The sequence below is a fragment of the Hyaena hyaena genome, unplaced genomic scaffold (genome assembly GCF_003009895.1).
Source record: "Hyaena hyaena isolate Hyena2069 unplaced genomic scaffold, ASM300989v1 scaffold_118, whole genome shotgun sequence".
Lineage (NCBI taxonomy): Eukaryota > Metazoa > Chordata > Mammalia > Carnivora > Hyaenidae > Hyaena > Hyaena hyaena.
The window spans coordinates 1665669-1691910 of record NW_024080751.1 but is presented as its reverse complement, the minus strand read 5'-3'; the positions used below and the strand labels follow the sequence as shown (position 1 = coordinate 1691910).

The 26242-nt window shown below is 56.3% G+C and overlaps 1 protein-coding gene across 1 annotated transcript in view; it reads right to left on the bottom strand.

The window, feature by feature from the left end:
• TAF4 (TATA-box binding protein associated factor 4) overlaps positions 1–11906 on the bottom strand; it is a 64485-nt gene extending 52579 nt beyond the window's left edge. Inside the window, exon 1 of the mRNA XM_039237028.1 lies at positions 10509–11906. Coding sequence (XP_039092959.1) covers positions 10509–11847 — 1339 coding nt within the window. The 5' untranslated portion in view covers positions 11848–11906. The remainder of the gene's footprint in view (positions 1–10508) is intronic.
• Positions 11907–26242: the final 14336 nt, after the last annotated feature.

Here is a 26242-nt window from a genome sequence, read left to right as displayed (position 1 = left end):
ACTACACACAACTGCAAGAGGAACACTCTAGAGGCCACCCCCCAGAGGAAGTGGTCATTAAAACTTTTCATAGCGGCTTCAGGTCTCTTTAAGAGAAATAAAACATACAGAAAAAAGTGATGGTCCCATCCGTAGGCCCGTACCCTCATGGCCCCAGAAGCAGCCGCCTGCAGGGAATGAGGGGACACCCTCCAGCACTTGGACACACACATGCTACGACACACACCCCCAAAAAGCGTGTGCCCTCTCACAGACGTGGACGCCACCTTCCACCACCCTCGACCTGCCTCCGTGCACAGTGCACCTCTGCCATCCACCATGCCAGCACCCAGCACAGAGTGTGCTTCTGTGCCCCGCGGCACACCGTCACACGCAGCCGCTCGTGACCATGCCTCCGAGGGACTGAGACTGGCAGCCTCGAGAAGGCCAGGCCAGTGGCCTTCCCAAGCTGACGACACAACAGTCTCCTCAAGGGTGGTGTGTCCCCAGCAGATCAGCAGCCCTCCCCTCCCCAGGACACTGCCAGCTGTGCCCGTGGTCACCAAGCCAAGCACTATCAGAGCCCCCACAGTTAGAGAGGGGCTGGTTCCACCATCGGTTCCAGGATCAGGACCCCAGAGAGTAGCGTCCAAACCGCTCAGCATGAAACTCAAGCCGGGGCTGGCCCACCCGGCACCGACCACGGGGCTCCCGCAGCCCACGTGGAGGCTGTCTTTACTACAGTCACCTAGAGGCCTGGGAGACACTCTGAACAAAGTTTCCCAGCTGTTACATACACACCGAAGTGGCATCAACCCTGACTTGTTATCTAATCAGTCCAGAGCAGCACAGAAAACGCTAGAGCGTTTGAAATGGACTAAAACAGACAGAAAGCTTATTTTCAGCAAATATTTCAGGAAAAGGAGAGGCTACCGATATTCCATTTCAGAAACAATGCTACGTTTATCCCCATCTCCTCCCCCTGCAAACCCATCTTCTGTGGTTCACCAGCAGCCCCGCCAGAAAGTAATTCCTGAGGACGGGGACTGCCCTGCTCCAGCCCGAGTTTGAGCTGAAGTTGGTGCTCAATGTCTGCTCATCGACTGAATCATCAAACTCACGAAGCGTGGCCTTGGCCTTCGAGGCCACGACCAGGGCAAATGGGTGGCCGCCCGGGCACAGCTCTGCGGTCAGGAGAAAGGGGACCTGAGGACCAGGGGACCTCCTGACCACTCACCCCTTCTCACCATTAGGATGGCCCCAATCTGTGCAGCCCACTCGGAGCGGAGCCCGGAGGGCATCTGGTAGCGCGAGGCACAGCCCCTGCTGCCCAAGGAGCCCAGCGGCTGCTGGACATAGCGCTGCCCTCCAACAGCCGGGTCTCGGTACCGGACGGCGCGAGCGTGTGGGCCCCGGGGAGTCAGCCAGCCTCTGGCCACATGCTCAGGACCCACAGTCTGCGGCTCTTCTCGAGAGAAGGCGCGAGGGCAAGAAGACGCGGCAGGAAGGAGTGACCGCCCTGGGGCTCCAGCAGGGCCCACCCCGCCGCTGCAGGTAAGTGGCTGGGGGGGGGGGTGTCTCTGAAAAGCCACTCACCTCCTCGCGTCTTCCCCGGGACCACCAGGCTCTAGAATCCTCAGGCTCCCAGGTCTGTCCATCGGGACACATGGGCAGCCCGGGGCCGGATACACAAGCCCACGGGGCCCGACACCGTCCCAGGCGCTTCCACACATAAAAAGGCGAAGAAGCCGGGAAGAATTTGCTGCCTTAATGACAGACACTCCTTCATAAAAGCTCTTAAAACAACAACTGCCCTGTGTGTGAGACCCAGAAGGGCAGGTGGCATTCATTCAGGGCCGCCCCTCCTTCCTAAGCCTCCTCCACCCACCCATCTGCAGCAGGGGTGCACCTGCTCTCCTGGCCGCCCTCCCCCCCCACCCCACCCCCACTCCAAGACACTCCCCCAGGAGGCGGCCTCACCCTCAAGGCCAAAACCTCCATCAGATGCCACGTAACTCCCAAATTCTGCCCCCAGCCCACACCTTACAGTCAACTACCTCTGATGCCTCCTCAGAAACGGCACCACATGCTTCACCTTCCAGACAGGCCCACGTCCTCCGCCCCCGGCCCCCTTCACCGCAGTCCCCGGTCTCGGTCACCCCGCAATGCCCTGTCCTCACCGCACCGCGGATCGGCTCCCCAGCTCCACACAGGTGCCCAGGCCCCACTGCCACCGCACCCGGCTGCCCCCACTGCCCCTGACCACCCGACCCTGCATCCCAGGTGATCCTGAAACACAATTCAGGTTCTACCGGGACCCTGCCTAAACCCCCCAGGGCTTCCCACCGCACCCGGGACAAACTCAATCCCACGGCACAGCTGGGCGTGCGGCTCTGTGACCCGGCCCCACCCACGTGCCAGGGCACCTCCAGCCGGGGCCCCTCGCCATGCCCACGCTCAGGCCTGCGCACCTGCGGTCTCCTCTGCCTGGAACCCGGGTCCCGGCTGTGCACACAAGCCCCTTCTTCCAGGTGTCCAGGTCTCAGCTCCAGTGCCAGTGGCACTGAACCCCCCCTCCCCCAGCCAGCAGTCCCCTCATCACGCAGACTCTGAACACGGTTCATTCCCGTCACACTCACTGCTCACGCTCAGCAGCTTGCTGACTGACCACCCCCCCCCCAAAGCGCCCTGAGAGCACTTCAGTCGGCCTTGGGACCCCGGGCTGGACCCCGGCACACACACACACAGCCTTGCTCACTGGCTCCATGTGCGTCCTAGAGCAAAGAACTTCGGTCTCCACCAACATCCGCGGGAAAAAGCTTACCCTCACTTGGTCAGAGAAATACACCCTAAAGCCAGACACAACCTTCTAAGTGGAACCTTTAGTTTGAATGGCAGCAACTTCTAAAAAGTCATCATTTTGGCCACGGTTCTAAAATCCATGGTTCTGGGGCACCTGGGTGGCTCAGTGGTTAAGTGGCCGCCTTCAGCTCAGGTCATGATGTCACGGTCCGTGAATCCAATCCCCGCGTCAGGCTCTATGCTGACAGCTCAAAGCCTGGAGCCTGCTTCAGATTCTGTGTGTGTCTCTCTCTTTCTCTCTCTCTCTCTCTCTCTCTCTCTCTCTCTCTGCACCTCCCCCACTCAAGCACGGTCTCTCTCTGTCTCTCAAAAAAAATGTCAGAAAAATGTTTTAGTAAGACAGTAAATAATAAAAATAAATAAAACCATGGTTTAAAAAGCATAAACGGTTGAGCCCTCAAGAAGGTAATTTGTGGGGCGCCTGGGTGGCTTAGTCGGTTAAGCGTCCGACTTTCGCTTAGGTCATGATCTCGCAGTTCATGGGTTTGAGCCCCGCGTCGGGCTCTGTGCTGACTGACAGCTCAGAGCCTGGAGCCTATTTCAGAGTCTGTATCTCCCTCTCTCTCTGACCCTCCCCTGCTCACGCTGTCTCTCTCTCTTTCCTAGAAATAAATTTAAAAAAAATTTTGTTTTAATTAAAAAAAAAAAAGAAGGCAATTTGTATCAGACTCGAGAATGCTCAACCTGTCAGACGCACACAGAGCTGCACCCAAAGATATTCCCCTGAGGGTCATTCACAGCAGACAAGGGACATGAGCCACAGCACTGTCACAGGGGCCCATGGGGAGCAGCTGGGCCCCAGCGCGGGGCGCACACTGAGGGAGGGGGGTTCCAGGGCCACCAGGGTGGGGGCGCTCCCCACACAGCCGGAGGCAGCTGGCACGGCGGGACCATGATGACCCAGGGTGTCTCTCTGCATCAAGCACAGGCCAAACTAACGGATGCCAGACAGTGACCGGCCAGACAAGGTGAGACTATGAGGAACTTTATTTCCCCCTCACAGTTTTCTTTTCTGCTCAAACTTCCCACAGTGAATAAAACTGCATCAGGAGAAAAAAGGGGACATCCTTTCAAGTGACAAGAACTTTCACAGCATGTGCAGTTCTGCTACGTCACCCGTCAAGAGCACTCGCCTCTGCCCTTCCCCGACGCGGGGGCGCTGGGAGCGCCCTGACACAAGCAAGCCAGCCAGCCAGGCCCCGCCCATCACCTGCTGCGTTCACTGACCCGCGGCGTCAGTCTGCGCAAAACCGCACACGGATCCTAGCAGAAAAGCACCAGGACAAGGCTCCCCCGTGACAGGCGTGACGGCTCCCTGGACAGCTCTCCGCAAGGACTTGCCCCCCACACTTCAGCACAAAGACTAAGGCTGGAAACACTGCCTTCTGTCCCGTTCCCGTGTGATGGCAACACAAGACGGTCCCAACGGTACGGCCACCCCATGCCACACCACTCCCCTCCCCGAAGCGCTGGGCCTCATCGGCTGACCCCACAAGGCCTCTCTGCCATTTGCGGAGCATCCAGGCCAACGCCGGCCACTCGGAGCGCAGGGCACAACAGCGAGGAGGAGGGCTTCGCTGTCCTGCCTCCTGGCATCCCGCTCTGTCCGCTCAGTGTCCGCTCAGACCGCTGACCACCCAAAACAAGTCACCGCAGAGCAACAGAACCTTCTCACTGCTGACAGCCCTAAGATCTGCTATCCAATGTAACACGGTCATAAAGAACCGTTTTAGGATTTCCCCAACCTCTAGAGCTGGAAAACATTTCAAAATGCGCCCTGTGGCAGGCAAGTTCCCTGATGTCAGTGAGGAGGTCCCATACCACCTGGTCACACCCTCCTCACGAGTTTAGTGGTCAAAGAACCACACATGTCCATCACCCCTCCCAGACCCAGGCACGAGGCAGAGACATCCCATTAGACTCCAACTTCAGAATGAAGGACCCAGCGCGGAGGGCCTGCAGTGGGGCTCCGAGCCGCCAGCCCGATCCGTGCCTCACCTGCACACCCACACAGAAGGACCTCCATCCACTGCCGTGCAGGGGGACGTGGCCAGGCAGGCGGCCACAGAGGAAAGATGGACGAGAAGAGGGGGGCAGGCAGCTGGGCTGGTTAAGCATCGGGCTTCGACTCAAGTCATGATCTCACAGTTCATGAGCTCAAGCCCCGCACTGGGTGAGCTCAAGCACCACTTCAGGTGAGCTCAAGTCCTGCTTCAAGTGAGCCCTGCTTCTCTCTCTCCCTCTCTGCCCCTTGTGGGATTCTGTCTCTCCCTCCCTCTCTTTGCCCCTCGCTCACTTGCTCGCTCTCTCTAAAAAAAAAAAAAGGGAGGGTACCCGCACACTTTTCAAATGTGGGGGTGCCTAAACTGTGGACAATGTTTAGATCTCTTGTGTTTTGAAGGTTTCATCCCTTAGTGCAGGTATCTAAGGATGCCTAAGAATCAAAAATTGTACTTGAAAGTGTTCATGATCCCAGAATAGAAATAAAAGTTCCCAATTTTCAAACAACTCCACAGCACTTGGTCCGTTACAAAGGGTGTTAAGAAGCGTCTGTCATTAATCTACAGCACTGAAAGCCGTGTGTAAGTTACAGCGCCCCCACGCCATGGCAACCTCGCACCCAGCCAGAAACAACTGTCCCTCACCCGCACGCAGGACAAAGGCTCCGGTGGCAAAAAAAGTACCTGTCTCCTTCGATTTTCTTACTACAAAATTGTCGATCAAATCAAAGGCTGTCAACCTCCAGCCTAAGATAAGTTTCAGAGTCAGGAACCCTAAACAGTAACTGTTTCTCAGGACCATCAAGAAAACCTGAGGCTCCTGCTGATCCTCAACATGAGGAAAAGTAAAAGTGCTTTTGAGAACTTTGCAAACCCCCCAAACCTAAGGCCAGTTTCTCCAGAGTCCTTTAAAATCTCTGCTTCAAGATTTTCAAAACCAGTTGTTAATTATGTCTTGATCAACTCACACATGACTAGCTATTTATAAAAAAAAAAAAAAAAGCTTTTTTCAAATGTATCATTGCAGGTGAGGAAAGTTTACGTTTACACACTGAAACCCGATGTTAGGAGCCCACCAGGAACCACCTTTATTTTGATTTCAAGGAAACAGCCACGTGCGCACCCTGCTCGGCCCCACCAACCCGCTTCGTTTCTAGGGCAGGGTCTGAACTGGGTCAGTCCTGCTCCGATCAAACACCGCTGCCGGAGGGGAGCCAGTGCCCACTTGTCAGCAGCTCCTAGCAGATGTGTAAGGGCAACGTGCACAGCACAGCTGGGGGCACTCGCTCGCCACGGCCCAGGGGCCGCAGAACTCCTGGGAGTGCGTCCCTTTGGCCCCTGGGCTCGTCAGCCACGCAGGTAGCAGGGATCCCCCTGCTAACCACTCCCTCGGGGAGCGCGCAGAAATACGACCTACCCCGCACCCGCACCGGCACCGGCAAACACGGAGGACCTGGGAAGCCCTCGACTTTTCAAACTCCAGTAATTGTGCCGCATGCACACGGCACGCGCTGCCCTTGAGTACAGTGGGCAGCAAGAGAGGACAGCTGCCCCAGGGGGGTCTGGGGACCCCTTTCCTGGGTATTGCCAAAAGGTGAGCACCGCCAGCTCCCCAAGACCCCCACATACACCTGAAACACCGTCCCCCCCCTCGGGCACCAAGATGACTCTGTCCCCCAAGATAGTGGGGACAGCCAGGGTCGAAGCGCGGGCAGAGGACGGCCTCCTGCTCGCCCCCAAGATTGCCCTCCAGGCCCGCGGTGCAGAAGCTGGTGCTCAGAGAGGCCATCTCCGTCCCCCCGCAGGCAGAGCCGTCCAGCGCCTGCCATGTGTGGTTCTCCAAGAGTTCTTCTTCCTCTCTCTTTATGAACGTCACGATTACACAAGTGTATCAAAAGGAAAACTCTAAGGCCTTTGGCCTAAAGCAAACCCCACACCAAAGCGCCCCCCTGAGTAGGCAGCTGCACCCCACTGCCCCAGGGCAGCAGGACACGTCCCCCAGGTCTGAGACCCCCGCCGTGACAACCCCGGCAACCTTCCCACTCACACAACCAGTCAGCCACCGCACCAGGCTCTTGGAAAACACATCCAAGGCTGGTATGGTTTTGATGAGAATAAAGCTGTCTTTAGACTTGGCTCCGCCCACAGCAACATAATGCTTGATACCAGTGAAAAATGTAACGTGACTGGGACAGCACGTAAACGACAGACGTTACAGGACAGCGGCGTGTCCCATCCATCCCAATGGAACTCCACAGCGCTTCACAAAATGGTCAACCGCACCCTCTAGCTGGGGCACCTGGGGCTCCAAGCAAAGAAGGCAGGAGTGCCCTCAAGTAACAAAACCTAAACTTCCAAAGACACCCCGTGTGCCACGGCACTCGCTGGCAAGGCCGGCCACCAGAATGTCCAGTCCCTGTCACTTCAGCGCTGGGCTCGCCGCACCCCGCCACGCGGCCCAGGCTCAGCCCTCCTGGAGCTAACCCGGCCTGAACGGCACCATCGGCTACCACTGAGTTCTGCCCTTCCCCACCAGCAAACAACCGCATTCATCATGGGTGGGAGCCACGTCCTCACGAGCAAAGGATATTAACGATGATAACATTCACTTCCAATAAGGAGAGCGCAAATGTTCCCAGGCCAAGCCATCAAGGCCGACAGAGAGGAAACGGTGTTCCCTCCTGTAATGAGAGCCTGCACTCTGGCCAAACCTTAGGGCGACAAGGGAGCATTCTCTGCAAAAGCAGGACGAACAGACGTATGTGGCAGAAAACACTGGCCTGTCCTGCCAAGGGACAACCCTTGGAAAATGAGCATCTTTAACACAGCATCTACCTGAAAACATTTTTTAAAACCATTTTACGCACATGCTAATTTTGGTGCCATATCACTTTTTCTCTCAATGATAATCGTAATGTTACTTGGAAGTTATGACTTCTAAGCTGTGTGAAACGAGGGCTTTTCAGAGTTCTTGGGAGAAGTGCCTTTGCGGCAAAAATCTCGTATCTGTTCTTGCTATTCCCGCAGCGGACAAAATTTCCACTCCGGTACCTTCAAACGAGCAAATTAATTACAATAACTTAAGCGTTTCTTTACAAAACTTTCCTGACAAAGAAGCTCAAGACAGAACTCGCTAACACCAAAGTGCACACGGGCTCACAGCGCGCAGCAAGAAGGGGGCGTGAAGGCCCGGGCCCCGGGAAGACCCCCATACCTCCTCTCCCCACCTGGAGCTCTGACCTGCGGGAAGCGGGGGAGCTGAGGGGCCAGCCTCATTCACACACGCTCACTTGACCCGTGTGCAGCCTGGAGAGCCCCCCCCATCCCCTCCCAAGTGTCTGCGTGTCTGAGTTGTAGCGAGAATGAGCTATTAGCCACGCACGGTTATTTTTGTAAGTCACTTCCACCTCCTCTTTATGATGAAAGATTTCAATGAAGAGAGAACGCCAAGGAAGAGAACTTAATATTTCCTGATCAATTTTATAACTAGAATATTCATAATCTGTCATTTACGGTTTACAGAATTACGCTCTTTAAAAGCGAGAACTTTGTTCCGGGGAAGTTCTTCTAACTCTACTTTTTTTTGCTCCCACTGTTGTAAAAAGGAGGCGATGTAACTATTCAGAGTTCCCAACCGGTGGGGGCCGGGGGTTGGGGAGCAGCGAAGAAAAGACAGATACAAACCTTTTATGTTCTAGAAGGCATCTGTCACCCCAATGTCAACATGGGCCGCCCTCTGCTCTCAAATACTGGGGACTTAACGCAAAAACTCAGGACACCTTACAGCTTTTCTCAAGGAGCTGTCTGCTGGTACACGAACGCCTCTCTGACAGTGACATTAAAACAGAAGATGAAAGTTGAGTCCAGGATCCCTCATGACAAACATGGCAGAGACGCCCTTTCCCAACCCCAGCAAAAATAAGGAGAGGGCTTCGCCTACGTTAAGGCGCAGACCAAGGCGACCAAGCCGTCCCCAGATCGCCACCCCTACAGGCGTCACGCAGGCCCTGCTGGCCACGCCAAGCGCCTGCCTCGCCAGCTGCTGCCCAGCTCACGCCAGTTTCCAGCAGCACAAGTTCAGCACCGGGACGGGCTCCGGCAAGAGTAGGGCAGGGGCCGGGCCGTGCACGACCCCAGAAAGAGACGCTCACACGTGGGGAGAGGATGTTCCCACGTTTTACATAACATACGACAACCCCAAACTCCCTTCTGTAAAGGTTACTGAAAGATCAGCCACGTTCTCCACCGAAAGGTCAAAACACACATAAAGAGCAAAACAGAACCTTCAGTGAAGCGCCCGCTACAAACTCAAAGCCACCCTAGGCGTGTGGTAGGGGCATCTCGGCACCTCCGCCAACGTCTCCGGCCTCACCTTTTTCCCTCCGAGCGTGGCCGGCCCCGCTCCCAAAACGCCGGTCTGGGCTGCCCGCTTCCCCCCACCCCTGCCTGTCTAAGAACACCCTCGAGGAACCCCTCCCTTCTTAAAATGCTGAAATTCTGTCCAGGTGACCAACGGCTCTTTCCCAGAAAGCACGCGGGGACACGGGACGTGCTGTTTCCGCTCCCGCCACCGCGTTCGCCGCTACAGCAGCACATGTTACTACACAGCCAGGGAGGAGCTCTCAGAAGCTCCGCGGTCCACGCTGGCGGGGCGGAGGGGATGGGAAAGAGAGGGCTCCTCAAGTGCTCAAGTTTCTCTGCTCCCGCACCCCGAAACACAGCAGCAGCGGGACTTGGGACTCTGGGGGGGGACCTTTCGCTGCCGGACATGAAGAACCCCAACCGACTGCCGGGGAGGGGGAGGACCCAGGAGACTGAGAAAAAGCAGTGGCTGTGGCGCGAGCGTTCTGCATCCCTGTGCATCGTCCGCACGCAGGGACCCGCTGACCTCCCGGGACGGCACTAACCAGAGCGACCGAGCCAGCCGGACACAGCGGGAGGCAGGGACAGGGACCAGGAAGGGTGTGTGCCCAAGGGCCCCCCGGGGCTCAGCCAGGAGCTCTGCCATCCTGCCGCGGGCAGGGAAGCCCAAGCTCTCCGACTGCGCCTGCCCAGCCCCAGGGAAGGGGCGCCCCTGCTCTGCCTGACCTCGCAGCTGGGGGGGGGGGGGGGGCCCAGCCCTCCTCGCAGCCCAGAGTAAGCGGGGAGCACAAGAGCTCCGTTCACAGGCCTGACACAACTGATCCCCACACCCAGAAGGGGAAAGCAGCAGACCCGGGAAGGCCGCGGACCCAGGCTGCACAACCCAGCAAGCTGTTCCAGCGCAGGCCGGCAGCCAGGGCGCTCCGCGCGGGGGGGAGGGGAGGAGCGGGACAGGGGCACAGGGAGCCGGGAGGGCAGGACGGAGAGCAGCAGAGGAGCCGCGGCTGCACGGCGGGAGCCCAGAAACTTTGCAATGCAAACCGCGAGCTGCGGCCAAGCGCTGCCCCAGGAAAGGGGGACCCCTGCCGCCACGGCACCCCGGGCGTGCCCGCAGACACACACACACACAGACACACACCACACGAGCACACACACCGCGGAGAGCTCTCCCGCACTCGGCAGGGGAGCGCCCCGGCTCGTTCGCTGCAGGCCCGCGCAAGACCCGTGACCTCAGCGCCCTGCCAACCCCACAACTTCCTGGACGCCCCGCGGGGGCGGCCAGGCCCGCCCGGCGCGGCCACTCACCTGGGGGCAGCTGGAAGTTCTGGATGTTGGTCGGGTTCTGAGGCGGCTGCGGCAGGCGAGGGGCGAGGACCGTGGGCGTCAGCGTGGCCCGGATCCCGCCGGTGGTGGCCGAGGGCGTCCTGGGCAGGCTCTGGGGCCCCGCGCTGGCCGAGCCCTTGGGCAGCCCGGTGGGGGTGCCGGGGGCCGGCGGCGGCGGCAGTCCGGCGGCGGCGGCGGCGGGCAGCGCCCCTTGCATAGTTGGCCCGAGGATCATGCCGGCCCCCGCGCCGGCCGGGCAGCTGGCCGCCAGGGCCTGCGGCGGCGCGGGAGCCGGCTGCACCGCCGTCTTGGGCGAGTCGGCCTTGGCCACCTGCGCGGGCGCGGCGGCGGCGGCGGCGGCGGGCCCGGGCTGACTGTTGGCGGCGGGCGGCGGGGCGGGCGCGGGCGCGGGGGCCGGGGCGGGCGCGGGGGCCGGGGCCGGGGCCGGGGCGGGCGCGGGGGCCGGGGCGGGCGCGAGGGCGGGCGCGGGCGCGGCGCTGCCCCCGTTCTGCGCCGCCGCCGGGGCTCCGGCCGGGGGGCCGGGCGGCCGGGCCAGGCTGGCGGCGGCCGGCGGCGGCGGCGGCGGCGGGGGGGCGGCGGCGGCGGCGGCGGCGGCGGGGGGCGCGGGGGGCGCGGCGGGCGCGGGGGGCGCGGGCGGCGAGGGGGCGCGGGGCGCGGGCGCGGCGGGGGCGCCGAGGAAGGGCGGCGTCTGGATGACAGTGGCGGCGGCGGCGGCGGGCTTGGGCGGCGGCGCGGGCGCGGGCCCGTTGTGGAGCAGGCTGACAGCAGGTGCGGCGGCGGCGCGGAGCGAGGTCCCCAGCGCGGCGCTCCCATTCAAAGTTTGCGCGGCGCCGGGGCCGCCGGGCGGGCCGTTGCGGGCGGCGGGCTGGGCGGCGGGCGCGGCCGCGGCTCCCGGCGCGCAGGCCCCGGCCCCGGGCCCGGCCCCCGCGCCGGCGCCGGCCTCGAGCGCGCTCAGCTTCGCGGCGGGCCCTGCGGGGACAAGCGGGATGGCGCGGTGAGGACGCGGGCCCGGCCGGCGCCCGCCCGCGCTCAGGCCGCGCCGCGCTCTACCTGCGGGGGGCGGCTCCGGCGCCGCTGCGGGCGCGCCCTCGGCCGGCACGGCCGCTCCGGCTCCGACATGATTCCCGAGCGCGCCGGCGGCCGCGGCCCGCGCCTCGGGCGCGCGGGGCGCGAGGTGGTGGTGGTGGGCCGCGCTGGCCGCCAGCTGCGACTCGAGCGAGCCCACCAGGTCGCTCACCACTTTCTCGTCCACCTCGCTGTTGAAGAAGACCTCGTCCAGCAGATCCGAGCCCGCCGCCATCTTTCCTCCTCGGCCCGCCGCCGCCGCCGCTCGCCGGCGCTGGGCGGGGAGGAGGCTCCGCGCGGGCGGGCGGGCGGGCGGGCGGGCGGGCGGGCGCGGGCGGGGGGCGGCGCGCGCCTGCGGGGCGGGGGCGGCGGCCGGGCGGGCGGGGGGCGGCCGGCGTAAGGGGGGGGAGAGGGCGGTGACGGTGCGGTGCGCAGGCGCGGCGGCGCGCCCGCCCCCGCCCGCCGCCCGGCGCGTCGCCATTGGTCACGGCGACCCCCCGCCCGGCCTTCCTGCGCCTCGTCATTGGCCGCGGCGCGCACTTAAAAGGCGCGGCCAATGGCTGCTAGCGGCAGAGGCCGGGGCGCGGGCGGGCGGCCTGCGCGCGATGGGCGAGCGGGCGGCATCGGGCCGGCGGGCTGTGGGGGTGCGGGCGGCCGGGCGGGACCGGGACCGGGGCAGACGGACGGCCGGGCGCGGCAGGCGGGGTCTGCAGCCCGGGCCTGCTGGGGGCGACGGTGGTGACTCGGTCTTTGTCTGCACTCGTTCCAAAATGGCTGCGGTCGGAGCTGACGGGAGCGCCGGGCAGGCGAGGGAGGGAGGGAAGCCGTGCTCCCGAGGCCCCGAGGCTCCTCCGCCGCTGCCGTCGCGGGACCGGGCGAGGGCCGCGCGGCGTCGGCGCCACGGCTGCGGGCGGGCCGGGCCTCGCTGCGTCGGTGCGAGGCTGCCTGGCCAGGCGGTGAGCCCTGGGCCCCGCGTGTCCCCGACCCCGTCCCGACCCCCGCGCCGCGGCCCGAGCTCCCCCAGAGCGAGTGGCGCCCGGCCTGGGGCGGCGCTGCCCCCGCTCACGGGTGTCCATAAATCACTGGGGGAGCCTACAGCGCCTGTGGCTACCGGCAGTCCCGAGTCGGGAGCGGTCCACTGAGGACGGCCTCTTCTCTTCCTGTTTCCTCTGTGCCCTTTGACTAAGTGCGTGACCTAAACACTGTGCATGAGCACCTCCGCTCTAGAACTAGCTCAGGTACAGTGCTCTTCGTGCCGGGTTTTGTTTGTTTGCTTTTTACCAAAAGTCGGTGTTCTGGGTCGCCTGGGAAGGCAGCCGCGGCCTCCGGGCAGCGTGACCCGGCCCCGCGCGCCTGGGGGCCGGGGCGGGGGGCGGGGGCCGTGCACCTGCACCTCTGAGCCCAGAAGGAACGGGGCGCACCGGGTGTGGCCGGGGGGGGGGGGGGGGCTGGGACCCGCGGCTCCCGTGCCCGTGCCCTCCAGCGCCTGGAGCCCAGCCTGGGGTCTGGCTTTTAAGTAGCGGAAACGTGGAATTCTGTATAAAATCGTAATCTGTAAACGCTTACCACTAATTAGAGAAATTTGAGGTAGCCCAAGCAACAGCATTGGCAGGCTGATTTCAGGCCCCGTGCAGTGACATCTGCACTGGGAAACAGAGATGTGAGCCATGGTCTACACCCTCAAAGCACTCCGGTTGTGGCGGGGGTAGAAAGCGAAGCCCACGTTCTGTTCCACTGCACCCCGGAGGGCCGGGCCTGTGTGACTGCGGGGGAGGGGGATCCCCACTCTCAGGCCACCCCGTCTTCCCTCAAGGAAGGCTGGTGGTGCCATCTCAGGGCGCTCCGGCTTCCCCACACCGCGGTGGCTTCCTGCCGGCCCCGCCCCCACCGCCAGCCTCCCTTCAGCCTGCGCTCTGAGATGCGGGCCTGCGTGGCTGCTCCCCTCTGCACCTGGCCTGCTCCCAGCAGGGGCGCTAAGCCCGCCCCCAGAGTGCTCCCGGCACCGCCCAGTCCAACAGGAAGTGTGGGAGGTTAAGGCTGCACCCCCACCCCATCCCCTGAGGTTCCATTTCCCTGCCAGGGGAGTCCCCATCCCCTGCCCCCACCCCAGGGAAGATGGGAGCTACAGTGCTCCCCAGAGCACTGCCCACCTTGAGAGTGGACAGGGGCAGTGAGGAAGCCATGGGGCTCCTCCCCTCCTAAATAGGGGCCCAGGGGAGATGCTGGCAAGCTGTGCATCTGTACCTCCCCGAGGAGTTGGGGCGTTTTCTTTGAACATCTGTGTGGTTTTACCGGTGCCACAAGGGCCACCCATGCAGCATAAAGAGAAAGGACAAGGAAGGTGAGTATAAGTGTAAAGACTGAGTTTAAACAGGGAAAAGCGTTTGCCATGAGTGAGAACCCGGAACCAAAAACTAGCCTTGCCGCCCGCCGCACCACAGATGCGCAAGGCCCTGCAGGGGAAGGCAGCTCCCCAGGCCGCCGGGCGCCTGCTCAGTGTCTTCAGTAAACTAGAGAAAGCGTCAGACACACTCAGTCAAACACGAGAGTGAGTACTTTCCGGTTGCGGCCGTGGCCCGCAGCGTTGGTTGTGTTGCCTTTGCTGTCGTCTATCTGGAATACTGCGTGAGAAAACAGGTTTCACAAAGACCCAGGCCTGGCTGCCAGGGGGCTTCCCCGCCCCAGCTGACAGTGCTCCTCGGCCCCGTGGACCCAGCAGAGTGTGCCCGTGATCAAGAATGGATTCCCATTCCGGGGTCAAGCGGGTGAACACCTGATTGATCTATACATGTAGACACATCCACTTCATAGGGCTGTCAGCATCATCATAAACGGGAGCTTACACAAACCACAGAAATTCATTCCAGACAATTCCAGAAGCCAGGAGTCCAAAATCAAAGTGTACGCAGGGTCCTTCCTGCCTCTTCTGCCTCTGGTGGCCCCAGGCGTCCTGGGCTTGCAACCAATCTGTTCCTCCGTGGTCACGGCTTCTCTGTGTGTCTCTCTGTCCTTCCATCTTTTTTTTTTAATATTTATTTTTGATGGGGGGGGGGGGTTTCAGAGGATCTTAAGTGGGCTCTGTGCTGACAGCAGAGAGCCTGAAGTGGGGCTTGAACTCAGGAACCGTGAGATCGTGACCTGAGCCAAAGTCAGACACTCAATGACTGAGCCACCCAGGCGCCCCTGTGTCCTTTCATCTTTTTTTTTTTTTAACATTTATTTATTTTTGAGACAGAGCACAAGCTGGGGAGGGGCAGAGAGAGTGGGAGTCACAGAATCTGAAATAGGCTCCAGGCTCAGAGCTGTCAGCACGAAGCCCAATGAGGGGCTCGAACCCACGGACTGCAAGATCATGACCTAAGCCGAAGTCGGACGCTTAACCGACTGAGCCACCAAGGCGCCGGTACTTTTTAACTTTTTAACTCTTTTCTTTTTTGAGAGATAGAGACAGCACGAGCAGGGGAGGGTCAGAGAGAAAGGGAGACAGAATCTGAAGCAGGCTCTTGTCAGCACAGAGCTCAACGTGGGGCTCGAACTCAAGAACCTCAAGATTGTGACCTGAGCTGAAGTCAGACGCCCAACCAACTGAGCCACCCTGGCATTCCTCCTTTCATCTTTAGAGGACACTACGAATTGGATTTAGGACCCGCCATAAATTCAAAACGATTTCATCTCAACGCCGTTAACCGATTATATATGCAAAGACCCCAATTCCAGACTAATGTCATGTGCTGAGGTTCTGGGTGGATGTGAATTTGGGGGACACTTCAACCCAATATAGCAGATGACCAGTTTGTCCACTTATAGAGAGAAGACCTTTCAGGTAAGTCAGAAGGCCCTCATCAGCCTGATCAGCCCCTTTGCCCCAGAACAGCAGCCTGAGAGTTGGTGCCTCTGGAGTGGGCTCCACCAGCCAAGGCCGCCCCTCCCTGTTCTGCCTCGGGAAGAAAGCGCGGTGCTGAGATCTGCTCCGCGGCCACGAGTAAGCGACACCGACACACTGAGCTCTCCCTCCATGCCAGGCCACGCCTGTGTGGCAGGTGAGGGGACTGACGCTCAGGAAGGTTGTCGGTAGCCCAAGGTCTCTCCCGGCGGGGACAGAAACTTGGGACTCGGACCCTAAAGCTGACAGACACTGGCGCTGCCCTTTATAGGCTGGCAAGGTGAAGCAAGCCCTGGGTACGCAGATTAGATGTCCGCTCCGAGGTCAGTCAGAGTCGGCCCCACCTCCGCTCCGAGCTTGACCTGGATCTGCCTGATGTGGGCCGTCTACAAACTCTCGAATGACTCATTTACGACGCGGTGTCTTGGCTGACTCCTGCAAATAGCTAACGACAGCTGTTGTGGACGGATTTTACTAGTTTAACTCAGGGAGGCGCTTATTTCAAAGCTCAGGGGAAGCTCCGATAGGCCAGCCTTCCTGGGCCCTCTCCTTTGCCACCTCAAAGTGCAAGCGAGAAACAGCCTGACTGTCCAGTCCGAGGAGTCTGGTGGTGTCTTGAGTCCCCCTTTGCCAGAAAGGTGAGGCTGCCAAACTCCCATTTTCTAAGGAAGAGGCTCATCAGAGGGTTTGTTCAGGTAGAACTTCCTGTTGGTTTGGTTAATCCCTAACAGAGCTTGCCCCTCATTCAGCTGAAATTCTCAGTTCATAAAGCCCCAGCCTCCATCCCTGAAAAGTTACTTTCTTGAAAACCTTAGCTTCATTGCAGGTGCTCTGGGAGATGCACCAAACTGTAGGTTTTGTCCTTGGAAACTGTTTCATTAGCATTACTTGTTCGCACAAGACACATAAAGCTAAGATTTTAGGCGCTGACCGTTAAATGCCAGTGAGGATGTAAAAATTTAAACTTTAGAAGTGAGACCATTTACAAAAGCATCAACCAACCAAACATCTCAATATAAAACTAACAAAACAAACCCCAAGACCAACAGACAGAGGGGCGCCTGAGTGACTCATCAGTTCAGGGTCCCACTCTTGATTTCGGCTCAGGTCTTGATCTCATGGTTGTAAGATCTCACAGTTGTGAGGTCAAGCCCCAAGTCAAGCTCTGCGCTGGGTGTGGAGCCTGTTTAAGATTCTCTCCTATTCTCTCTCTCTTCTCCGCCCCCCCCCCCGCCCCGACCCTCCTCGACTCACTCACGCCCACATGCTCTCTCTCTCAAAACAAACAAGCAAACAGAAAATTGTAAAACATGATTGAGAGAAATTACAGAAAAAATAAGTATGTGGAGGGATATACAAAGTTCAAGAATCGAAGGCTCAATATTATAAAACTCATTTCTTCCCAAGATGATCTACAGATTCAATACAAGACAGGTTTTAAGTTCCCAGCAGGGTTTTTTCACACAAATTGAAAGCTGGGCTTCCACTTCCAGTGTGGTAGAGTAGTAACCTTCTATCGAACTCACCTTCCCACAGACGGCACTCTGAGCTGGAGACAAAATACAAAACCCCTCTTCCTGGAGTCGCTGGGGTGAGCGAAGGCAGGCAGGTACTGGGGAGGGGGCTGCTGGTCTCCATCGCTTCCGGCCTGAGGGCAGATCAAACACCAATAAAACACATATAGTCCTGCTGGCCTGGGGAGCGAGGAGACAGAGCTGGGGCAATGACACCCTCCAGGAGATACAGGGACATCGCAGAAGGGAAAGAGTAAGAGAAGGGGAGGCCTGAAATCTGTTTATAAACAAGGCCTGAATCTCCAGGTGACACTGGACCACACGCACGGGGCAGACTCCAGGCAGCTAGGCCGAGAACCACAGAACTAAGATGAGCTCTAACATGAGATCAGAGCTGCTGTCCACACGGCCAGGCCTTAGCCTCAGGCCAACACGAACACAAAATAACAAAACTGACACTGGGGGTATGTATGTATGATTCCAAAGGCAACAAAAAATAACAATGTATCCAGGATACAATCCAAAATTACTCAATGTACAAAGGAGAACGTTAGAGCCATTCTCAAACTAAAAAGGGTAAGTAGTAGAGATTGATCCCTGATGTGACTCAGATGGTGGAATTAGCAAACAAGGATTTTAAAGTAACTATTATAACTGTAATCACTGATGTAAAGGAAAATAGGCTTTTAATGGGTGAAAAGATTTTTTTTAAACCACAACACAGAACTGGAAACTATATGTGTATATATTTTAATGTTTTTAAATGTTTGTGAGAGTGGGGCACCTGGGTGGCTCAGTCGGTTAAGTGTCCGACTTCGGCTCAGGTCATGATCTCACGGTTCATGGGTTTGAGCCCCGCGTCGGGCTCTGTGCTGACGGCTCAGAGCCTGGAGCCTGTTTCAGATTCTGTATGTCCCTCTCTCTGACCCTCCCCTACTTATACTGTCTCTCTCTCTCTCAGAAATAAATAAAACATTAAAAAAAAATGTTTGTGAGAGAGAGACAGGGTGCGAGTGGGGGAGGGGCAGAGAGAGACGTAGACACAGAATCAGAAGCAGGCTCCAGGCTCCGAGCTGTCAGCACAGAGCCCGAACCAGGGCTCGAACCCACAGACTGCGAGATCATGACCTGAGCCAAAGTCAGATGCCTAACTGACTGAGCCAGCCAGGCACCCCAGAAACTATATTTAAAAAATGGATATTGTAGAACTGAAAATTAAAATATCATAAATATAAAGTTAACTAAATGGGCCTAGCAGAAGAGTGAATGGCAGAGGAATAATCAGTGAACTTGAAGACCTATCAATAGGAGTTATTCAATCTAAAAGAGTGGGGAATAAATAAAAGAGCCCAAGGCTCTGTGAGACCATTTCAAAAGGTCTACATAGGTGTAGTTGAAATCACAAAACGAGAGGAGAGAGAGAATGGGTAGGAAAAAGTATTTGAAGAAAATAATTCCTAGAATTTTCTATATGTGGTAAAAGACATGAATCTACATACTTGAAGTTCCATGATCCCCAAATAAGATAAACTCAAAGAAGACCATGCATAGGCCCATCGTCATCAAATTGCTGGAAGGCACATGTAAAGAGAAAACTCTTACAAGTAGCCATAGAACGTGAGGTCATAGCCATCCAGGGAACAACACATTCAGCCTAATGACTTCTCATCAGAAACTATGGGCGTCAGAAGAGCATGCAAGTACATGTGTAAAGAGCTGAAAGAAAGCCTTTTGACCCATTTGCAGGATGTCAAACCAGCTTTCAAGAATGAGAGTACACAAATATATTTTCACATAAAAGAAAATTTAAAAACATCACCTCCAGCAGACCTGTACACAGGACATGCTAAACGGGACATTCTTCAGGCTGAAGGAAAGTGATGCCAGATAGAAACTCAATCATCAGGAAAGAAGGAAGACCATCAGAAAGTAGACCATAGCTGAATACACATAAGGAGTACTTCCCTCTTAATTCCTCTAAAATCCACACGTCGGTATAAAGCAACAACTGTGACGTTGGATCATGGCGTCCTTACTGGACGTAGCTGTAACACACACAACTATAGCGGAAAATGGGCCTCTGAGATTGAAAGGCTCTACGTTTGGAGTGCATTGTGCTATGTTAGCTCCCAGAACACTGGGCACTGTAACCCCTGAAGCCATTACTAAAGAACAAACAAACCACACAGGAGGACACCTAGAAATCCAACAAAATAATGAAAACAGAATGGTAAAAAAAATTTAAATCATCCAAAAGAAAGCAAAAAAAGTATTTTAGAAGGAGCAAACAAAACAAATAAATTAGAGACCTAAATCCCAGCAAATCAACCATCATACTAAGTGTAAGCATTAAGCACCTCAATTAAAAGGGTATAAAAGCAAGACTCTACAATATGCCATTTTCAAGGGAGGCATATATTTAAAAATCTACTGTGCCAACAGTAAGCCTGCCACGGCTGGAAGAGCTGCGTTAATATCAGATAAAAATGGGCTTCCACAGAATACTGTCAGAGATCAACAGAGAGGCTACCTCACAGAAAATGGTGACTTCGTCAAAAAGACAAAAATCATGAATCAGTATGTACTTCATAACTACTTCAAAATACATAAAGAAAAAACTGACAACATTAAAAAGAGAAATAGATAATCCAGCAATCATCGTTGCAGATTTTAACATCGATCTCACAGCACCGCATAGAACAAATGAACCAAAAAACTCAGTACTTAGATCACAACTGATCTAAACACTATAAACTGTCTTGAGCTAGGATTTATCAAACACATCCAACACATTCTTTTCTCTTGTATACAGTATATTCAGCAAAATAAACCAAATGCTGGGCTATAAAACAAGTCTCAATAAATTTAAAAGGATTCAAATCATACAGAATATGTTCTCTGATTATACTGGAATTAAGTAAAAACTGAAACAGCAAGATAGCTATCAAAACCCCAAGTATTTGGAAATATCCAACTAACCCCTGGGTAAAAAAAAAAAAAAAAAAAATCACAAGAGGAATTTGAAAATGTTTTGAACTGAAAGCAACTGAGAATACCACCTACCAAAATGTGTGGGCTGCAAACAAAAGCAAAGCATAGAGGGGGTTTTCATTTATAATATGCTTGTATTAGAAATTGATACATTAGGGGCACCTGGGTGGCTCAGTCGGCTAAGCATCTAACTTCAGCTCAGGTCGTGATCTCACAACTCGTGAGTCCAGGACCTGCGTCAGGCTCTGTGCAGACAGCTCAGAGCCTGGAGTCTGCTTCAGATTCTGTCTCTGTCTCTCTCTGCCTGTCTCCATGTCTCTCTGCCTCTCCTCTACTCATGCACTGTCTCTCTCTCCTGCTCTCTCTCAAATATAAATAAACATTAAAAAAAAAAGAAATTGACATGTTAGTTCTAAAATTCATACAGAAATGCAAAAGGTCCAACATAGCTAAGGTCATTTTGTTTTTGTTTTTTAATGTTTTATTTATTTCTGAGAAAGAGAGAGAGAGACAGCGTGAGCACGGGAGGGGCAGAGAGAGAGGGAGACACAGAATCCGAGGCAGGCTCCAGGCTCTGAGCTGTCAGCACAGAGCCCGACGTGGGGCTTGAACCCTCGAACCATGAGATCATGACCTGAGCCGAAGTCAGACACTTAACCGACTGAGCCACCCAGGCGCCCCTAAGGTCATTTTGAAGAAGAGCAAAGCAGGAGGAATTACAGTAGCGTGTACTCAACCGCTGTACCTGTAGTATTTGAGACAGTGGAGTATCAGTGCCATGGATAAACAGGCCAACTGAACAGAGTAGACGGTCCGGGAAAAAACTTCGCTGGTACAGTCAGCCTACTGACAACAGAGTGGACCATCACCTGCAGTGAGGAAGGGATGGTGTATGGTCTTCAGTAATGAAGTCAATGCTCCGTCAATTGCCCACAAGCAAAAAGAACGAATTTTGATCCAAACCTCACACCATACAGAAAAACCAATTCCAGCTGAATTGGAAGAGCTACATGTAAAAGGTAAAATAAAACTTTCTAGAAGGAAACATATTTAGGGGCGCCTGGGTGGCTCAGTCGGGTAAGTGTCTGACTTTGCCTCAGGTCATGATCTTGCATTTTGTAAGTTCGAGCCCCCAGTTGTGCTTTGTGCTGACAGCTCAGAGGCTGCTTGGGATTCTGTCTCTCTCTCTATCTCTCTCTGCCCCTCCACTGCTCACGTGCATGTGCTCTCTCACTCTCTTTCTCTCAAAATAAATAAACATTTTTTTAATTCTAAAAAGAAGGAAACGTATTTAAAATCTTGGAGTAAGGTTTTTCATTTTTGTTTTTTTTTTAAATTAGCCCCAAAAGCACTAAACCCTATATAGAAAAAACATGATACATTGGACCACATTAAGACCTTCTCTTGGGGCACCTGGGTGGCTCAGTCCGTTAAGCGTCCAGCTTCGGCTTAGGTCATGATCTCACAGTCTGTGGGTTCAAGCCCCGCATCGGGCTCTGTGATGACAGTTCAGATCCTGGAGCCTGTTTCAGATTCTGTGTCTCCCTCTCTCTCACCCTCCCTTGCACAGTCTCTGTCTCTCTCTCAAAATAAAATAAAGACATTAAAAAAAATAAGCTTAAAAAAAAAAAGACCTCACGAAAAGACACCATTAGAAGAAGAGAAAGTGGCCCACCGAATGGGAGAAGACCTGAACAGTACGGGAAAACGGGACAGAAGGCAGGAGAGGCGCGTCACCCCTGACAGACAGAGAGGGTCACTGGGGTGTGAGAGTTGCTCAGCCTCATGGGTCACCAGGGAAATGCAAATTAAGCCCGCTACAGACCCCGCCAAGCCTCCCCCCACCGCCCTCCCAGAGACCAAACTCAAAAGGGCTGACACTACCTAGTTGGCCAGGATGAAAAGCACCTGCTGACGCGAAGCTGCTGGGTACTGTCTACACAGCCAAGCGCCGCCGGCTCAGCCCGCCCAGCAGGCGTCCTGCACCCGCGCCCCATGGCGCAGGTCCCCTGTGCACCGCGGAAGAGCTGCAGTGGCCCAAGCAGCACTGTTCATCGTCACCCCAGGCTGGAAACAACCCAAATTGCCATCAACAGTGAAACGGGTAAATAAACGGCAGTCTGTTCACACAATGGCATTAAATGGGTGTGTTTGGTTTGAGAGAATGTGTTGATGTGTGTAGTTTTTTTGTAAATGTCACACTTGAGTGAAAGTCAATGAGGGAATGTGTCAGACTCATCTGTGCATACTCAGCTCTCCGGGCTGGAAGGCTGGAAACAAACCCCTCATCCCATAAGAGAAGGGCGTCGGAGCTCAGAGATGGCAAGTGACTTGGGCAAGGCCACGAGGAAATGGGAGAACGTGGACCAAAATCCGAGGGTCCTGAGTTCCCAGCCAGGGCTCTCCCCACAACAGCTATCTGCAGCCCTCAAAATTCCTTTCTTCCTCCCCTCTGCTTGTGGATCAACAGTAACAACACAACAACATAAAATTTGCCGCCTTCGCCATTTTTCACTGTACAGTTCAGTACGGTTAAGAATTATTTGCATTGTTGTGCAACAGATGTCCAGAATGTTTTCATCTTTTCAAACTGAAACTACACCCATTAAACAGCTTCTCGTTTCCCCTCCCCCCAACCCCCGGTAACCACCACTCTGCTTTCCATCTTTATGATCTTGACTCCTCTGCGTCACCCATGTAAGTAGAGTCATTAAGGATTTGTCCTTTTCGTGATGGGCTTACTTCCCTGAGCATAATGTCCTTGAGGTCATTCATGTTGTGGCAGGTGTCAAAATGTCCTTCCTTTTTCAGGCTGAATAATAACCCAGCATATGGATGGACCACATTTTATTTATCCACTCATCTGTCAGTGATGCCCAGGCTACTTCCGCACCTTGGCTGCTGTGAACGTGAGTGCGCAGATTTCTCTTCGAGACCCCGATCTCAGTTCTTCCGGGGGTATACCCAGAGGTGGTCTCGTCGACATTCTTAAGCTATCGTGTGCTCGTAGGTTTTACCATTTCCACTGAACTGTGAGCTCCTAGAGTCAGGGGCCGATTACCCAGTTAGGTGTTGTTGAATGTTTGATAACGGTCTTCCTATGTGGGTGGGGAAGCCTTGATTTACAACATTTGCCAGTTTGCTTGGTGTACGGATAAAGATGACACTGGCCCCTGCTTGGAAGTCCCCAGTGCAGTTGGACCCTGTGCTGCCACCCGAGCCTCGTCCACACAGCCAGGCAACCCTACCCCCACCCCTGGGGAGTATAAGCCAAAGACACCCAGACTCAGAGCCAGGAGCCAAGCAAGGCAGGGGTGGGAGTGGACTGAGCTATGGTCTCTCCACCGAAGGACACCATTAAGGACGGTTTCTGGGGCTTGGAGGGGCTGGTTAAACTCTACTTCTTAGGTTGGACGGTGGGCACGTGGGCACTCGCTTCCTTAGTATCAAAGGCGCGCGACGATGTATATATACACTCTTGTATATGCGTGAGACATTTAGCACCTAAAAAGCAAAATAAAAACACACACAGACTCAGGTGCTATGTGTAGCTGCCCAGTTATGCACGCAGGTGCACCAGCCTCTCTCGGAGGTCTGTCTGCGGGTGTCAGAGGGACCCAGTCAGTCGCCTGCGTTCTGAAAAGCTCATTTAGGTGATTCTCCTATGTCCCCTGAGGGTAAGACTCACTGCTCTAACACAAAATTGCCCACGATCCCAGACTTTCGCGTCAGGATCCCTGAACTGGGGGAATGGTTGGAATGAGTCATTTGCTCTTCTCTTGGGAAGCCAAAGGGAGTACCGTGTGTCCAAAGTGTGAGGTCAGAGGTCATGGACAAGCCAGTGAATATCTTCTTAGGGGAGAAAGGCTTGGCTTCTCACACATTAAAACCTTTCCCAAAATTCACACCAGTATGCATTTTGATATTCCCATTCTATCAAAGGAGGCTGTACAACTTGGAAACAGTTTGCAAAACAAAGGTCCTGCCCCGTGAACCCACCTGCTGTCTTTGGAGCTCACACGGAAACTTCATGTCCGCAGAACCATGCAGAGTTCACTCTCTTACTCCCAATGTTTTATTTTTGTGAGAGTTTGATGTTGTATTGTGATACAACGCACACAACATAAAATCCACCGCCATAACCACGTCAAAGTGTACAACTTAGTGGCACTGAGTACATTTGCGCTGTTGGGTAGCTGTCCCCTCTATTTCATTCCAGAACATTCTATCATCCCACAGGAGACTTGGAGACAGTCCTTACCCCTCTGTCTCCCCAGTCTCTGGCAGCCATGAGGCCACTTTCTGTCCCTGCGGATTTTCCTGCAAATTGGATCATACGACGTGTGTCTTCCTGGGTCTGGCCTCTGTTGCTCCACGTGGTGTTTTCAGGGCTCATCCCCGTGGCAGCGTCAGTGCTTTGCTCTTTACTGAGACCGAGTGACGCTTTGTGGTGGGGGGGTGGGGAGGACAGACCGCGTTTGGTGGGTCCGTCGGTCAGGTGGCAGACGTTGGGCTTTCCCATCTCCGGAGCAGTGCTGCTGTGCACATTTGTGTGTGGACACAGGTCGTCGCGTGTTTTGGGCACCCCCTCGGGGAGGAACGTCGGGGTCGGGGGGTGACGCTGGGTCTGGCTCCCGGAGCCCCAGACTTCTCTTTTGCATCAGGATCCCTTCCCCAGGCAGGAGGTGAGGCCTGTGTGCGCAGCGAGCGCCCAGATGGTTCTCCGCGGGCTGGGTACCCACCGTCCGGTGGCGGGGCCACTGTGAAGAAAGCTGCTGCGAACATTCCCTGCTCGACAGTGGGGACAGAATCGCACGTCTCCCCGGGAACGCCCCTAGCTGTGGACGCTCGCTGGCACATGGGCGCACACCCCTCCCCTGGGTCGCCTCCTCAGGTGCCCGGCCTGCGTCCTCCGCTCCTCTAAACCTCCCCAAGGCTCACAGCCCACACCCCGGGGGGCCGCAGAGGGGACCTCCAGGGGCTTCCCAGGCAGATGTGGGGGGGAGAGAAATGCGTCGGGGGCAGGGACCACACGCAGGCATCTCCTTCCGCGGTGTGGGGAGGGGAGTGTGTTCCTCGATTCCTTGGCCAATGGACGCCACCGTGGGCCAGGTCTGTGCTGGGCTCCGGGGATGTGTGCCGGCAGGGAAGGGTGACAGGAAATCGGAGAGGCCAGGAGTCAGGGGGCCAGAGCCACAGTGACACACGGACAGTCAGCAGGGTGATACAGAAGTGCTGCTTTGGAAGGGGAATCAGGAGGGCTTCCGGGAGGCAGTGTCATGGGAGCAGACCTACTCAGGAATGGCGAGGTGAGTGCCCCCCAAGGGGATCTTCTGCAACGCAGGGGGAGGGGTGCTGGGCACCAGGCATTAGCTGTCCTCAGCTGGTCTCCTCACTGTCCCACTGGCTAGTGGTGTAGACACAGGGACAGGTAGGTAATGGTCTCCCGAAATGGCTTTGGTCTCTCCTCTGTTCCCTCCTGCTTCAGGGCCTCGGGCTGGCCCTGGGACTCAAGTTTGTCACCTCTATGCCCTTCACACCATGTGCAAGGACCAGGGTGTGGGGCAGGAGCCAGCCTGGCCTGATTCACAGAGCGAGAGGGACACATGAGAAGAGGTGAAGAGCCTGCAAGGGACGGCTGTGCAAATGTTCTCAGCGGCACAGCCAAGGACGAGGTGCCTCAGGGCACACGGTCTCAGGAGTGTGGAAACGGGGCCCCCAGCCTGACTGGCACCCCAGCGGGGCCCTCAGTCTGCCCTCCTGTTGGGAGGGTGAGAAGGTCCCATCAACAAGGACACTGGAGGCCCAGGCCCCCCCCAGTAGGTGGCGTGGCACGGGTTCTTGCCTGTGCCTCCGGGGGTGGGGGGGGTGTCAGCCTGCGAGTGGGCCCCGGGGGTAAAGCGGTGGGCAATTCAGAGCCTGAGCAAAGCACAGTCGCTGCCAGGCTTCTCTGGGCTTCCTCACCATCCCGACACCCTCCTGGGGACACTGACCCACCTCCCAGCTCCCCCGCCCCCCCGGCCACCTTCCCGTCAGCCTGTGGCTGTCCGCTGTCAATCCTGGCTCCATCCCGTCACCCAGTGAGGCTCTCACAGGTGTAAAGCACCCAGTGGATGCCTGTGGCATAAATGCACCAGCGAGCAGGGGATTAATCAATCAAGCAGTTAATGAAAGAATTGATGACTTGGTGATCTGAGGGTCCAGGGCCATTGGCCGTGACAGCCTCCCCAGGGCCCATCCTC